A 17,595-nucleotide genomic window follows, 5' to 3' on the forward strand; every position below is an offset into this window, starting at 1 on the left:
ATGCTGACACACGGCCAGAGCACGCAGGCACAAACAGCAGTCATGGGCACACATTCACACATACCCAGGTACACATACGCAGGGCACAGATACACAGGCTCAGAAGTTGCAGTGGACGGGTTTACGAAGAACAACTTTCCCAACATTTCTTAATTTTACTAAAACAGTTTCCGTGCGTTTTGCTTAAAAACATCGCCCCTGAACGGTAAATGCCGATCCTGATTTGCCCCGGTCTGAAAGCGAAGGAGCTGGTCTCCTGTACAGTGAAGCTGAAGGAGGGCCACGCAGGCTGAGTAGAAACACGCCGTCTGTCTCGGATGCTTGCTACCTGAAAGAAGCATACATGGCCAGGCCGCAGCTGGTTAATGAGCGAATCGAAAGGCTGCTTGGGTGACAGTTGTGTACAATCATTTGAAGCTTCGCGGAGTCAGAGCCATCTTTTTTGAGAGGCGGTGTAAGGGTTACCCGTAATGAAACGCGCAATTTTTTTGGAACCGAACAAAATGAATTTTCAGTACAGTCTGATCGCGTATTGATAACACATTTATGATCTGAAAACAATGTAAGCTCTTCAACACTGTATCATTTTGCAGCAGCCTATTTTATACTGTGACAATTTATAATATGCGTGGTATTTTTTTAACTAATGACTTAGTTTTTCACAGTGCTTTCTGTAACAGGCTTGTGCCTCATAGCACTCCGATACATGACACTGTTCCCCAGTGTTCCAACCAGGATTCAAATCTGCCTCCCTCCAGTTACACACAAATATATTTAAAGTGATTGCACAAACCAAACGAGCCTTCCTACCAGAACAATGCATTTCCCACTGATTAATTTTATTTTTCATGTGAGGTGTGTGCATTAAATGCAGATGCATGTAGGTGAGAAGCCTGCAAAATAGTTATTGAGTGTTAGAAATGGGGTTTCTGGTTGGCTAGGGTATGCACCTCAGCCAGGCAGAACTTACCCACTCTAGTCAGGGCAAGGGAGTTACATGTCCAAGATAACCCCTGCTCACCCCCTTGGTAGCTTGGCACGAGCAGTCAGGCTTAACCCGGAGGCAATGTGTAAAGCGTTTGCACAACACACACATACATGTGACGCAATATTCCCACCACCAAGGAAACACAACACCAGATTATATGAAAATAGACTGTATTGTACACAACGTAATTATCAGACCAACATCACATAACAGTACTATCCTGCTACCTTAGCAGTTGTCAGAACGTTACACATTAGTTACTCTGCAAACTAGCAGTAGTCACACATAACACACAGGTTACTCAGTATTCTGCAACATAAGCAGTAGTCAGGAAACACGTAATTACATTAGAACACTTATCATAAGGATATCATAAAACGCCCATAGTAGGAACATTAGAAAACCTATGGCAAGTGAGGGAAACATATTAGCAAGTCATGTCCATAAAAGGAACATGTGCACACATATGTCAAAGCATCAGGGAACAGGTAGGCAATACATCCTAATTAATAAAGTCTGTAGAAAGAACTTTAGATTATCATCATATTGGTCCATTTTAGACAGTACCTGTTTTGATGAAGCAGGCACCCTCCGTGCCTGAAGACAAAGAAGAAAGGGGCCCCCAGCACTCCTCTGCGCAAGGAGGGGGCCTCCTTAAAGTCCTGGGGAAGAGGGGGGCGGCACGCACCCCCTCGGTACTGTTGACGGGCCCCTCCTGGGTCCGCGATCACTGGGGGCCCCCCTGGGCCTCCACCGGCCCTCCTGAGGGGGGCCCAGGTCGCCCAATACGCCTTAAAGGTAGAGGGGGCGATCGTGCCCCTAGGGCAGTGACCGGGGAGAAGGGAACTCCCGTTCCTCCCCGTGTCCTGCGTGCCCGGGGGCAGCCGCCCTTGTCCGCGGTGCGGCTGCCCCAAAAGGAAGTATCAGGAGCAGGGACCTCCGTTGAGGTCCCTCGCCGGCTTCCTGCGGCCGCTGCACCCGGTCTGGTGCACGGACCGCTCCTCTGCCGTCCCTCGTCCACGAGGGAGGCAGTTTTGAAGGCGGTTGCCGGCGTGTGCCCCGGGGGCGCTCCGCAGAGCGCGCGTCACCCGGGGGCACGACAGGAGCAGCCCCGCTCCTCTCTTCACTCCAGCAAGTGCCCCGGGGGCACAATGAACAGCGCGGTCCCGGTGACTGTCCCCGATGCGGTGCCCGGGCCGCGGCGGTGATACTGCACCACAACGAAAGCGCTGGGGAGGGCGCGAAGGTCCTCCCCTAAGCCCGGATTGCGGCGGTGATTTTACCGGCACGGAGGAGCGTGTTTTCAGCTCCAAGAAGAGGCGCTTTCCAAAGCGCTAATTTTGGCAACTTTTTGAAACACTACTCGTGTTTCAGGATCCATGCAGGGGTCAGGGGCACTGCACCCTGCCCCTGGGGAGCAGAATCCCTAGAACAGGGCCACAGATGGAGGCCCCAACACAGGCCAGCACAAAGGGGTGTGCAGGCTAGGTGCAAGTCCTTCTCAGCCACCAGGCAGGTTACAGGTCAGCACAGCAGCAGCAGTCCATGGCGGTTCCTGGTGAGTCCTTCCAGTAGTCTGTGTCCCGTTCCAGGTAAGTTCAAAACGTCTCCAAATTGTGGGGAAAATTCCCCTGTACTTATAGTCAGTTCTTACAGTGTTTTACAATGACAGGGAGAGGAGGTTCCAGCCAGTTACAACTGGTTCTGGGAGTGCCCCCTCTCTCCTTTCAGCACAGGCTCCAAACATCAGTGGGGGGTTAACGACCCTATTGTGTGAGGCCAGGGCACAGCCTTTACAAATGTAGGTGTGCCCCGCCTCTCCCTTCTCTCAGCCCAGGAAGACTATTCAGCATGCAGATGCACCTAGGTGACACCTCCACCCTCCCTGTGTACAGGCTGTCTGAAAAGTATGCACAAAGCCCCAACTGTCACTCTGCCCAGATGTGGATTGGAGTCAAGCTGCAAAACACCAGAATTATAAGCACAGATAAATGCGCACTTTCTAGAAGTGGCATTTCTGTGATAGTAATAAAAAATACACCCACACCAGTAAGCAGTATTTATTATCACCATCACAACCATACCAAACACGCCTACGCTACCCCTCATAAATCAGACAATACCCTTTACACATAAAGCAGGGCATTCCTAATGCAATCCTATGAGAAGGCAGCACTCACAGCAGTGAGACACCAAGTAAGGCTGTTTGTCACTACCAGGACAGGCCATGCAATATGGCACATGTCCTGCCTTTCTACATACATGGCACCCTGCCCATAGGGCTAGCTAGGGCGTACTTTAGGGGTGACTTACATGTAGTAAAAGGGGAGTTCTGGGCCTGGCAAGTAAATTTAGATGCCAGGTCCCTGTGGCAGAAAACTGCGCACACAGGCCCTGCGCTAGCAGGCCTGAGACAGGTTTGAAAGTCTACTTCAGTAGGTGGCGCAAGCAGCGCTGCAGGCCCACTAGTAGTATTTAATTTACAGGCCCTGGGTATAGAGATACCACTGTACAAGGGACTTATAGGTAAATTAAATATGCCAATTAGGTATAAGCCAATCATACCAACTTTAGATGGGAGAGCACCTGCACTTTAGCACTGGTCAGCAGTGATAAAGTGCTCAGAGTCCTAGAGCCAACAGCGAAAGGTCAGAAAAACCAGGAGGAAGGAGGCAAAAAGACTAGGGATGACCATGCGTATGGCCAAAAGTCCAACACAACCCCCTACCAGCCAAAATCCAGGGGAGAACAATCAATACCTTGATGTACTTTCCTGATTGGGGCGATAGAACAAGGACCCAGGCCCACAACAGCAGGGGCATGTTCCAGTTCTACGCCTTCCTGACTCCACTGGGATCTCTCTGTCAATGCGTCCCAGGCAGCCTAGACCAACCCACGGGGATTCTCTAGCTGCCAGTGGCCAGAACCAGGCTCTAGGCCATCTAGGAGCCTCTGGTCTCTGAAACCATAAGGAGTGGGGGGCGGTAGCCCCAGGCGCAAAGCAACCTGTCTCCACTCCATTTCTGATCAGTTCAGGGGCTCTACCCTGCCACTGATCCACCAACCTAGGGTCTGCACCCATAGGTTCTACAGGGGCTAGAGGCGAGGCTCTCCTCCCTCTACCCCTCCTTCTAGGATCCCGCCCTCCTCTCCTAGGAGGGGTATCACCAGAATCCACACTTGCCAGGGTGCTGGGTACAGCAGCCCTGCACAACTTCCTCGCCAGCCCAGGATCACTACCTGGCGACTGACCACCCAACCTAGGGACGACACCCTTGGGTTGCACCGGGGTCCGGGGCGGGCTTCCCCCTCCCTGAACCCCACTTCCAGAGTCCTGCGTCTCCCCACCTCGGGAGAAGCCACCAGAAGTTTCACACGGGGGGATGAGCACACTAACCGCCCCCCCAACCAGATCAGAGTTTACCCCCTGAACCTGTCTATCTAGTCCAGGGACGACACCCTTAGACTGGACCATTGCCCAGCGAACCAGGACTTCCTTGGGAGCACACCTACCCCCTACCAGATCAGAGCTTACCCCTGAATCTGGCAATCCAACCAGAGTCACTACCCTGCGGTTGAACCACTGCCTGGCGCACCAGGACTTCCTTGGGAGCACACGTACTCCCCATCAGGTCAGAGTTTACCCCCTGAACCTGATCACCCAACCCAGAGTCACCACCCTGCGGTTGAATCATTGCCTGGCGCACCAGGACTTCCTGGGGGGCACACCTACCCCCCACCAGGGAAACACTTTCCCCAAGGGCCACACAAGAGTCTGGCTGGCGCAGGTCTCCTGACCTCTGCCCATCGGACAGAGTCTGGATTCCCACCAGCCCAGAAATGGTCTCACCAAGGTCATTCCTGGGGGGCTCTGCTCTCAGAGCTGACCCCTGACCCTCCAGGTTCTCCACTGGGGCCCGCAGCCCCCTCTCAACCCTATGCCTGGATTTCCGCCTCCTCCGCTGTAGAGCGAGACTACCAGACACCAGGACCGGCGGAACGCTATCACCAGCCACCCGCCTAAGTCCTAATGACAAAATGGGATCCTTCTGAACAGCTGGCCCTACGGCACAGGTTAGGCTCACCTCCTGGCGTTCACTCATGGAACCTTCAGGGGCCTGGGACGGTATCTTGGGCACCTTGGGCCTCAGCCCAGCCCCATTCCCTCTCCTCAGAGACGGGACATGGGGTCCCTCACCCATCCCAGTCCACTGGGACCTACCTGGGACACTCCATTCCTTTCCCACCACACCTTGTTGGGAAACACCTAGACCACTCTCATTAGGAACACCCCCTAATGTCACACCAGACCCTCTGGTACGCAACCAGAAGTCTGCCTCCTTTGCAAGCTCCCTGGGGTCAGAGAGCTCACACACTGACAAGTGTTGGCGTAACTCTGAAAAACAACAACGAAACAGGTGCTCTCTGAGAATCAGATTAAACAGCCCTTCAAAATTGTTTACTGTGCTACCCTTCACCCATCCATCTAGTGCAATGCAGCAATCCTCCACAAACTCCTCCCAAGACTGGTGGGACAGTTTCTTACCACCCCTAAACCTTTTTCTGTATTCCTCAGGGGAAAAACCATACTTCACAATCAGTGCGTTCTTCACAGCGGAGTACCCCTCCCTGTCACTCTCTTCTAGAGTCAGTAGGGCATCCCTCCCCTCCTCAGGAATAAAACTCCCTAGGCCAGTTCCCCAATCCTTCTCAGGGATCCTGCGCTCTACCAGAGCCTTCTCATATTCCTTTAACCACTGACGTATGTCACCCCCCTCTTGGAACCTAGGTACCAGATCTATGGGTATGTGAGGAACATCTTTGCTACAGCACTGTACATTGCTGCCACCACTGGACTCCACCTGCAGCGCTGGTGAGTCCAGAACCTTCAGACTGCGCTCTAGAGCGAGTCTTTCTCTGGCAAAGGCCCTCTCTGCCTCTGCCATTCTCTCCTGTACTAAGGCCTTCTCTACCTCAGCCCTTCTCTCCTCAACAGCTAGGCGCGCTAACTGCAACTTCAGGTCCCTCTCTTCCCGCCTATCTCTTAGCTCATCAGGCGTCCAGGAATGAGAGGTAGCCCTGCTTCTTACACTGGACCCAGCAAGGGACTCCCTATCACTGGGGCCTTCCCTGTCAACTGGCGTCTCCAACCGGTCATTCTCACCCTCCTGATCAGTCTCTCTACCACTCTCTAGGGATGAGGTCTGGGAGCCCTCCCATTGGGAACCCTCGCTACACTCAGGATCCTCTGGGTACCCCCTACGCACACTCCCTCCCTGGGTAAATGTCACAAACCTTTCAAAGAAATTCAGAGATCTCCTGAGGTCCCCTTCTACAGGCAGCCCTCTCTCTCTACAGAACCCCTCTAATTCCCCCTGCGTGTAAAACTGCAGGTCCTCTAAATCAAAGGTAAGCCCCATCTTGAAAAGGTACAAATAACTCAACTGTGACAATCACAATACCCAAGCGTGAGAACTGAAAACAGGAAAAATGACCAAAGAGAGAAAGTTAAGAGAAGCCAAACATGTGATGGTCTAAACGCAATCCTTGTAGTGAAATAATGAGTCACAATGGTATTGTGCAAGCGCAAGTCCTATCCTCACCGCTGACTTCCAATGTTAGAAATGGGGTTTCTGGTTGGCTAGGGTATGCACCTCAGCCAGGCAGAACTTACCCACTCTAGTCAGGGCAAGGGAGTTACATGTCCAAGATAACCCCTGCTCACCCCCTTGGTAGCTTGGCACGAGCAGTCAGGCTTAACCCGGAGGCAATGTGTAAAGCGTTTGCACAACACACACATACATGTGACGCAATATTCCCACCACCAAGGAAACACAACACCAGATTATATGAAAATAGACTGTATTGTACACAACGTAATTATCAGACCAACATCACATAACAGTACTATCCTGCTACCTTAGCAGTTGTCAGAACGTTACACATTAGTTACTCTGCAAACTAGCAGTAGTCACACATAACACACAGGTTACTCAGTATTCTGCAACATAAGCAGTAGTCAGGAAACACGTAATTACATTAGAACACTTATCATAAGGATATCATAAAACGCCCATAGTAGGAACATTAGAAAACCTATGGCAAGTGAGGGAAACATATTAGCAAGTCATGTCCATAAAAGGAACATGTGCACACATATGTCAAAGCATCAGGGAACAGGTAGGCAATACATCCTAATTAATAAAGTCTGTAGAAAGAACTTTAGATTATCATCATATTGGTCCATTTTAGACAGTACCTGTTTTGATGAAGCAGGCACCCTCCGTGCCTGAAGACAAAGAAGAAAGGGCCCCCCAGCGCTCCTCTGCACAAGGAGGGGGCCTCCTTAAAGTCCTGGGGAAGAAGGGGGTGGCACGCACCCCCTCGGTACTGTTGACGGGCCCCTCCTGGGTCCGCGATCACTGGGGGCCCCCCTGGGCCTCCACCGGCCCTCCTGAGGGGGGCCCAGGTCGCCCAATACGCCTTAAAGGTAGAGGGGGCGATCGTGCCCCTAGGGCAGTGACCGGGGAGAAGGGAACTCCCGTTCCTCCCCGTGTCCTGCGTGCCCGGGGGCAGCCGCCCTTGTCCGCGGTGCGGCTGCCCCAAAAGGAAGTATCAGGAGCAGGGACCTCCGTTGAGGTCCCTCGCCGGCTTCCTGCGGCCGCTGCACCCGGTCTGGTGCACGGACCGCTCCTCTGCCGTCCCTCGTCCACGAGGGAGGCAGTTTTGAAAGCGGTTGCCGGCGTGTGCCCCGGGGGCGCTCCGCAGAGCGCGCGTCACCCGGGGGCACGACAGGAGCAGCCCCGCTCCTCTCTTCACTCCAGCAAGTGCCCCGGGGGCACAATGAACAGCGCGGTCCCGGTGACTGTCCCCGATGCGGCGCCCGGGCCGCGGCGGTGATTCTGCACCACAACGAAAGCGCTGGGGAGGGCGCAAAGGTCCTCCCCTAAGCCCGGGTTGCGGCGGTGATTTTACCGGCACGGAGGAGCGTGTTTTCAGCTCCAAGAAGAGGCGCTTTCCAAAGCGCTAATTTTGGCAACTTTTTGAAACACTACTCGTGTTTCAGGATCCATGCAGGGGTCAGGGGCACTGCACCCTGCCCCTGGGGAGCAGAATCCCTAGAACAGGGCCACAGATGGAGGCCCCAACACAGGCCAGCACAAAGGGGGGTGCAGGCTAGGTGCAAGTCCTTCTCAGCCACCAGGCAGGTTACAGGTCAGCACAGCAGCAGCAGTCCATGGCGGTTCCTGGTGAGTCCTTCCAGTAGTCTGTGTCCCGTTCCAGGTAAGTTCAAAACGTCTCCAAATTGTGGGGAAAATTCCCCTGTACTTATAGTCAGTTCTTACAGTGTTTTACAATGACAGGGAGAGGAGGTTCCAGCCAGTTACAACTGGTTCTGGGAGTGCCCCCTCTCTCCTTTCAGCACAGGCTCCAAACATCAGTGGGGGGTTAACAACCCTATTGTGTGAGGCCAGGGCACAGCCTTTACAAATGTAGGTGTGCCCCGCCTCTCCCTTCTCTCAGCCCAGGAAGACTATTCAGCATGCAGATGCACCTAGGTGACACCTCCACCCTCCCTGTGTACAGGCTGTCTGAAAAGTATGCACAAAGCCCCAACTGTCACTCTGCCCAGATGTGGATTGGAGTCAAGCTGCAAAACACCAGAATTATAAGCACAGATAAATGCGCACTTTCTAGAAGTGGCATTTCTGTGATAGTAATAAAAAATACACCCACACCAGTAAGCAGTATTTATTATCACCATCACAACCATACCAAACACGCCTACGCTACCCCTCATAAATCAGACAATACCCTTTACACATAAAGCAGGGCATTCCTAATGCAATCCTATGAGAAGGCAGCACTCACAGCAGTGAGACACCAAGTAAGGCTGTTTGTCACTACCAGGACAGGCCATGCAATATGGCACATGTCCTGCCTTTCTACATACATGGCACCCTGCCCATAGGGCTAGCTAGGGCGTACTTTAGGGGTGACTTACATGTAGTAAAAGGGGAGTTCTGGGCCTGGCAAGTAAATTTAGATGCCAGGTCCCTGTGGCAGAAAACTGCGCACACAGGCCCTGCGCTAGCAGGCCTGAGACAGGTTTGAAAGTCTACTTCAGTGGGTGGCGCAAGCAGCGCTGCAGGCCCACTAGTAGTATTTAATTTACAGGCCCTGGGTATAGAGATACCACTGTACAAGGGACTTATAGGTAAATTAAATATGCCAATTAGGTAGGTATAAGCCAATCATACCAACTTTAGATGGGAGAGCACCTGCACTTTAGCACTGGTCAGCAGTGATAAAGTGCTCAGAGTCCTAGAGCCAACAGCGAAAGGTCAGAAAAACCAGGAGGAAGGAGGCAAAAAGACTAGGGATGACCATGCGTATGGCCAAAAGTCCAACATTGAGTATTTTGTTATTTTTAGCTACATCTCACCCACCCCCATACTCCCTGCACCCGCCCACACTACTTAGCATAACACTTTCCTTCACTGTTTCATGCATTTCGACCACTGCACAGACCTAACACACAAAGGCATGTGTAAACACAGATCCACATACACACACTCAAGACATACATGGTAATGTGCACAGACACGCTGACACAAGCAGACATGCATGTTTACAAGCATAGACACAACAATAGGCTCATACAGAAACACACAAGCAACACACATAGTTTCATGCACAAACCATTACCCAGATGCACACAGACGGATAACACTTCGACAGCATACTCAAAATGACGTTTAGAAATGACAGTTCAATCACACTTTTATTATCGTTGCTAATGTGTCCTCATCAATGCCTGGAATAGATTCTCGCACAGAAAGTGCATCGATTCAGCTCAGTGTTCATTATGAGAAATCAAACATTTTACAAACAACTACAACCTTATTGTATTGGGATTACAACATTTCATTAATTACTTTTCAGATCATGATAAAATGGCCATGTGTGTCCCAGAGAGATTAATTAAACATTTTTTCTTTTCAACAGATTTTTACCAAGCAAAGCGCAGAAGTAGCCAGTCGTCCAGCAAGCAGAGTCCATAACGGCATAGGAAAAAAACATCACTTCAGAAGTGCACCAGAGCACTTCTGAAAGACTTCCTTCTAACTGTACTTACCGTTCGCCACATATCTGTTGATATCTTCAAAGGAGAACTGCAGACTAGGCCCTGGCAGATAGAGGCTCACCGGCTTGCACAATGGAGGAGTGGCAGAAGAAAGTGGCCTTTGGGAGACACCCCTCCGAACCCCATGCCCCGGCCGAACATCGCTGCCCCCCTTACAAAATGTTGAAACGCTATATCCCTCGCAGTTTCAGGCCTTGCATGACTGTAGCCCGTTTGTTTACTTAAAATTCTCTGCACCAGGGGTGACTGCTTTGTGTTAGGAAAAGCAGATTCTGCCCGGGGGTGGAGGGAGGACCTGGAGGTCGTGCAGCAGAACCCATGAGATTCGTCATCGATGGGCCAAAGGGTTCACTTACCCCTACTCAGGTCATGCCCTTTGGCTTGAGTTGCTTCCATTAAACGTCTCTTCAGAGCTGTGATTGCTAATGGGATCCACGTTTCTACTCTGCATAGGCATGTCTGCACAAGAGCAACAGTACCCTCACAGTCTGTGCAACTTGTGATAAAACAAGGCCTTGGCAGATAGAGCGTCACCTGCTTGCACAGTGGAGAAGTGGCATGTCATGCCTAGGCACACACAGAGGCTAAGCGCACCCGCATAAGAGCACCCGGCCATAAGCACGGAGTGGCAGGTGAATCCACCGCAGATTGAGTGTGACCTTCGGGATTTCGCAAAACGTGAAGGGGGCTACAAAAGCCGCCATAATGAGGTTGACTGCAACCATCCTTTTTGTAAAGCAGAGGGGTGGAGGTGCCTATGAGTTGTAGGGTTTGCATGACGTGCATGCACAAATACTGAAGCCTACTGATAGTCTCTGTGCATGTGTCTCCCCTTATAAGAAGGCCAGAGCGAATATACACCCACTTCAAGCGCAAGTGTGCATCCTTCATTACCGATAGGCAGGCCCACTGGAATTATGCGGCTGGGGAGGGTCAAATTATGCAGCAGGGTTGACAAAAGTATGTGGGAAGAAAAGGCAAATCATGTGGCATAATTAAACACATTTTGTGATAGTATTACCTCATTATTTTTACAATGCTATCTGGGCAAAGGAACTCATTAGTACCACTTTATCACACAAATAATAAAATAAGCAACAAAAAGGGGACCAGTCAGCCTTTACACATGGCCTCCTGCTGCATAGCTAAATGCGTTACTAAGTTTTTAGTAATTTTTGATCTGTTTGATCTAGTCACATTTTTTTGTTAAATTCTGCAGATTATGCTGCATATCATGGATTATGGGACAATTGCAGCACATCCATAATATAAATACGTGAACAACGACATGGCTGCACAATCAATTAATACCAGTGGCCCTGCTGAAAAGGCTTTACAGCACTTTCTTTAATATGAAAGTGGAAACCCAATAAAGCAAATGGCATGTAGACGGCATCTCCACTTTTTTGTTATGGTCTCCAAAGCCTTTGATTTTTTTGTCTTTTTAAAAGTAAGATTTCCGTCTGCTCATATGCTGCATAGTCTATGAAGTTCCACTCTGTTGCTGCCTGGACAGTGAGTTTTAAACCTCTTCTGTTCTTTTGATAGGGCATGAAAAAATAAACCGACTCCACATTGTGAGCCCCAAAAGGGCGATCCCATTTAACTCAATATGAAGCTGCTGGATTGGGATAATAGCGATTTGTGAAATTAGTGATGCACACACTAGTGCATACCACAGTCCATGTCCAAAAGTACAATCTGTGTTTTGATTTATGAAAGACGTCATTGCAATAACCTTCCTGGTAACTGGCATCCTAGCAAAGTGGGCTTTTCTTCATTGCCAAGCTACCTTGATCTACCTCTCCTTTTCTTTTCTGGTGCAGACGTGTTGAAAACAATAATAATTTGAAAAGCTCTATTCTCCGATGTGGGTATACAGGTCTTAAGCTGACATGGTATGTCAGAGCGTGTCAAGTGGTACTAGGGAATGTTAGGGGCCGTCCTGAGGCAGGATTTGATGGGCAGGTTTCACCTCGGAAGCTGTTCTCTGCATCATTATTTTAATAAGTGATGACAAAGCCTTTAGGTCTGGGTGTAATGTGCTAATGCATGCAGTGTTTTCAAATTAAAGCATGACACACAAGATGGAGTTACAGAGGAGGCTATAATTGTACAATAGTTCCTTGTGTAGTTCAATGCAACCACTCCAGTGGAGGCCAAAGGATACACTCGCAGAACCAATAACATTAGATAAAAGATTAATACACCTCTGGGCTAAGCCAAGACATAATTGAGAAAGTCTGAAGCCAATTGAAAGAGTCTGGTCAAAGAAAACCTATTTTTGAAAGGGGTGAACTCAAAGCAAAAAGCCTGTTCTTTGCACATTATTAGCAGTAGGTCTGCTTGACAACTGTACAGTTAAACTACAGACCAAAAAAGTGAATAGGCAGTGTCCCTCTTAATTGGTTCAACTAGTATAGCTGTATCAATGTTAAATCTTCTGTGAGCTAGTGTGCCTAGTGGGGCATAGTAAGAGTACTGGATCTAGATCACTGGATCAGGTGGATACTAGTCAGCTAGAAGTCACGAGTTACATGCACATTTTTGTGCAGACAAATGAGCTTTTGAGGACTGGCATAATGATCAACCAGTGGGTACTGGCGATGTTAGAGTTGTTGGACACAAAACAAGGCAGGCACAGTTGGACAATAAAGGAGAACGGGACAGGGAGTCATAGCACTAGAAAGCAGTTCAGAAAAGGGCAGGGAAGTGGGGCTGAAAGCGCATACAGAGGATTGATTTGTGACCCCCTATTTCCGCTCTTGTTCCCAACTAGCATGCACTAAAACAACCAACAGTCGAATGTATAAAGCACCAAAGGCCTTGAGATGTGACAGGGCGCTAAAGACTTTCTTAGGGGGCCAAACTTCACTCCAGTACATGGGTCTTAAGAGCTTTTGCAAACGGGATTTGCTGGATGAAGTAACTTGTGTCGAACTGTCATTGTCACTGTCAGGGAAGCAAAGGGATATGCCAGGGCCTGCTGGATTTTCGCACGTGTTGCTGACAACTCTGCATGACACGTGCCTTTTGGGTCCAGCTCCAGGAGCAGCCTACAGCTGCCCCTTGTCCATTCTCGTTGTGCTGTTAAATGATTGGCAGGTATTGAGAGAGATGCTTAGGAGTGGAATTCCATGACAGAGTGTAACTGAAGTGGTCTGCAGAGAGGGTTATATGATGTGCAGCTGCCCAGGAAGTCCTTTATTTATTTTCCTGAAAATCACTTGTGTGAAAAAAAAGCTTGTTCCTGAAGTTTGGCTTCATTCTGTAACAACCCTTATGTGTTTTTGGATTGTGTGATCACTAATATGTACAAATATTCTCTTGTGACATGATGTAGCCTGGACAAGCCAGGTGAAAGGATGTAGCCTTTCTTTCCTTACTCCTAAGTCTTGTGTATTCCCTACACCTGCCAGGGCAATGCTGCAGACTGCTAGTTAATTCTTGCCACATTTAGCACATATTAGGTGAAAATCTTATTGCAATGCCTGGTGGACCCCAAGAATACTGTAAAATGAAAAGTCACTAATTAAGCTGCTACAAGGGAAGTCCACTTGGTACTGGGCCAGAAGAATAAGGCAAAATCATGTGGCACCGTGACCTGGGCGTACTAGCCTGGAGGGTGTTTGGGCACTTTCCTGGTCAGCCTGGTTCTCGTGCTAGCTTTACAGAACTGAGAGATGGGCCAGTATGTTTAGATGGGATGTTTAAGAGACAGTCCCACGTCATGCTGTCATACTCTGTTTCTGCCTTGTTGGCTTCTAGAAATGCACTCTGTTTTCCCTGCAGGCCTTCCTCTCATGGTACCCCACGGATAATGCCTTGACGTTGCTGCTGTCAAATACGTGCTTCTGAATTATAAATTTTAGGAGTGGTACAAAGGATTTTCAACACGTACCTCTTTAAAAATAGAGCAGCTCTGGATGGCGCATAGTGGCCTGTGGCAGGAGACCGGCTTTCTGTCAGCCCTGGTTATTCAGCCAACGCAACTAAGCACGCAGGGACACGAATCCAAGAATTGAACATGTGTGATAAATTGCATTTATCGTAAATTGCCCCTATTTCAAATAGAAATTTATTTGTGCTTTTACAATAAAATCCTCATATACCAATATTTACTTTTAATGTTCCCCTAATAAAAATGCATCAGGTTTGATCTGTCAAATTTTGCCTGGGTAAAAGTGTTAGGGATGTGGTAATTACCATGAAATCATGATTCCAATTCCTGCGCAAATATGCCTGTGCAAACAGATTTTGACACAGATTTCGAAGAAAACGGGTGACTCATAAGGAGTGATTTTATGTCAGGCAAACCTGTTCCTTAGTTAAACCCTGTGCTAGAATCTCTGAATTTACTGGCCGGCATGTTCCTGATTTGGGGATAGGCACAAAAATACTTGTGTGTTTTCCTTTGTGTGATCTGCAGTACAACTTTGTATCATACCTATCTCTTGTTATTGTATATGAGGCTCGTTGGATCAATCTCTGTTTGTCAGGATCTGCCTTCTATGCAGAATTCCTAAAAATGTGTTATTATTTAAATTTTTTTTTTTTTTTAATGTGCAGTCTTATATAATTTGAGTTTGCATTTGATTATTTGTATATAGCTTAGTCCTGAATGTATACACCTATACTTATATTTATGTTGAATGATTTATGCCTGCCCAAATTCACAGAGAGCACCTTCATGTGGTAAATATTCACCTCAGCTACCACAACCAGTTTTCATTGGCAATCTTGTTTTCAGATGTCAAGCACTAAAAATGGGGCAGGCCTTTTCTGCAGAAATTGCACTTCTTTATTTTGTTTTCTTAAGCATATTTATATTCCTTTTAACTGTACGGGTATATTTAACTTAAAGGGCCGATTATTCCTAATATGATTTAATGTGTACCATTACTTTCTCTTTACTGAAGTGAATAGTTATTTCTTGTTTTAATTTCTATAGAGCACACAAGCTGGGGTTGTGTCAAAACCTAGACCCAAGTTCAACAGATGCCTGGTATCTCTAGGGTAATATCAGGTTCCTTTAATGATATCTTCGGGTGTCCAAACTAGGCCTCGGATTGCCAGATCCACACTAGGTTCTAACTAAAGCCACTAACATAAATAGACATACATTGAATTTAAGTTGCCCGACATTGAACACACCATTTCTAAATAGACGTTTCTGAAAGTAAATTGGCTAACTGCAATCAAGGCTGTATAGCCGGCCTTCTAATGTATATGTGTCTGTAAGCGTCCCTTCCTTTGTGCTATGAGATTCCGCAGACTACAGTAGTTGCTAGTACCAGTGGTACATCGAACATCTTTCACTTTGGTTAGAAAGACCCTCAAGTTCCAAGTTCAGGATTTGTTTTATATCTCAGATGCTGCTCACCTTCACATATTCAGAGCTGATATCAAGCATAGAAAAGAAAATGGTTGATTACCTTCACAGAGAAGTTACCAGCACTGGTCAGCCACAGAGGAATGGTCGGAGTGTGAGTCTTCAACTAAATAAATCAGTTTCAAGCATTGATTTGTGCAAGTGCACAATGTTAATTTATATCATGTCAGAGGACAAAGGAGGCCCCTTTCCATTACGTTTTTTATTCATAAATTGCAGATACTTTTGTGTAACTCTAAAAGTAAATGGATGCTAATATTTAATAGATATAACATTAGTAGATCTGAGGTCAGGGAATAAAAAATGCACATACTAGTTTACTATTGTGATTCACACGTGGCAGTAGGTGCGATATTTCAATAGCGGACAAATGCAGTGGTGAAAAAGATAGATACTCCACTTACACACTAATGTAGTTTTCAAGATCTTGTCAGATTGCCAAGTGGATCAGGGATTAAGTTAAGGGAGTGAGAAATAGAAGGCATAGGAAGGGAGGCTGTTAGGAAGAGTCTAACACCAAGTTTGTTCGTCAGGGTCGTGGCAAGAACTATGTCTCTCCAGGATCCCCTCAGCTAGCATTTACGTGTTTCAGAAGGTAGACTTTCATGTTCCAGACATATTGAGTCCATCTGATGCATTGGTTGGCCAGATGCTTCTTGTACCAGATGCTGTACTTGCTCTTGGTCCATTGTTTCATTAGCAGTTCTCAGGCACAAAATTAGTCTAGAATACTCCACGTCATTAACATAATGACTAATTATCCTGAACAGTAGTTGATAAGAGGAGGTACATGATGATTTCACACTCCTACTTTGATACTGGTCAATATTGCATGTTCCCTGTAAGCCCTCAGTTTAATCTTGAAATCGCTACCCCTTGCTTTTCTGACCTGCTTATTTGATTTTGTTTCTCCCCAAGGGCCATTTCTTTGTCCTCACATGAACAGTGTGACAGCATTGGCAGTTTTCAGGCAGTGCTGAGGGTGTTCCCTCCCTGCTTAAAGCATACCTGTCATTAGCTACGCTGATTGACTTTTCATGTAGGTCAATGTTGCAAACTTGGCAAATCTGTTTACATTTTTTCATTTTTAATTTTTCCACTCTGAATTTGCTCCTGACAATACCGAAATAATTTTCAAAAAGCACTTTTGCGTGGGATAGAGTCAGATGGGCCGCAAATACATGCCAACTGTCTGTATGTTTCTTTAATTGAAGATGGAGTGCAGGTTGACCCAACGCTGTCCCAAAGATTTCATGAGCAAAGGACTTTGTAAAAATGTATGAAATATAACATGGAAGAAATGTGTACCCTGTAATTTTTAGGCAGACGTGGCAATAAAAATGTAGAGAGGGTGGAGAGCTTCTGGTGCAAATAACAGTCTGATATAAGCATGCGGCAGATGGACGGGAGCCTTCTGCTGGCCCTGATGAAATTGCACTTTCTGAAGAGATCATTCTATTACAACTACTAGCACTAATTAATATTATTTGTACAGGACAATTATCAAAGATTATTGTCTAAAAAATTCATGTGACTCACATTATAGCTGCTCTATTTATTAAAGTTATGAACAATAAGGAAATAAAATTATTTTGAAAACTTTCTTCACATGGTGTGCTTGACTCCTAAGTGTGAAATGAGTGGTTGATCAGAGCTCTTGCGCGAAAGGTCCTTCTGAACCAATGGTCTTTAGCATGGCTTATTTTGCTTCTGTGTGATTTTGTCGCTTAAACAGAGATTGATGCAAAACCTTTGGGCTTGAATTCATACATCATCAAAGCACAGTCAGCGCTTTCCCAGTCCCAACCGGTATGCACGGAGACAAGCCAAACTATTATCTCAAATAGGAAGAAGTACCACCCATTCTAAAATCAATCATAGATGATTTCAAAGCAATAAAACCATACCTCCGCTCAAGCAAGCGGGCCTAGGCTTGGCTAGCACAAACATCAGTACTCACACATGGGAGTCATTACTTCCATAGAGGTTCGCAATCCTGTACTGAAACAATTATGGCTCACTATGCAGCCAGGCAAGAACCTGAGCAATTCATATCTCATTAAAGCA

General features: G+C 47.6%; 1 protein-coding gene across 1 annotated transcript in view; it reads left to right on the forward strand.

Moving 5' to 3' along the window:
- Positions 1 to 17,132, forward strand: part of LOC138300093 (cyclin-dependent kinase inhibitor 1-like) — a 43,055-nt gene extending 25,923 nt beyond the window's left edge. Inside the window, exon 4 of the mRNA XM_069238984.1 lies at positions 9,998 to 17,132. Within this exon, the coding sequence (XP_069095085.1) occupies positions 9,998 to 10,053 (56 nt within the window). The 3' untranslated portion in view covers positions 10,054 to 17,132. The remainder of the gene's footprint in view (positions 1 to 9,997) is intronic.
- The last annotated feature ends 463 nt before the right edge of the window (positions 17,133 to 17,595 follow it).

Source organism: Pleurodeles waltl, chromosome 6, assembly GCF_031143425.1.
Source record: "Pleurodeles waltl isolate 20211129_DDA chromosome 6, aPleWal1.hap1.20221129, whole genome shotgun sequence".
In the NCBI taxonomy this organism is placed as follows: Eukaryota; Metazoa; Chordata; class Amphibia; order Caudata; family Salamandridae; genus Pleurodeles; species Pleurodeles waltl.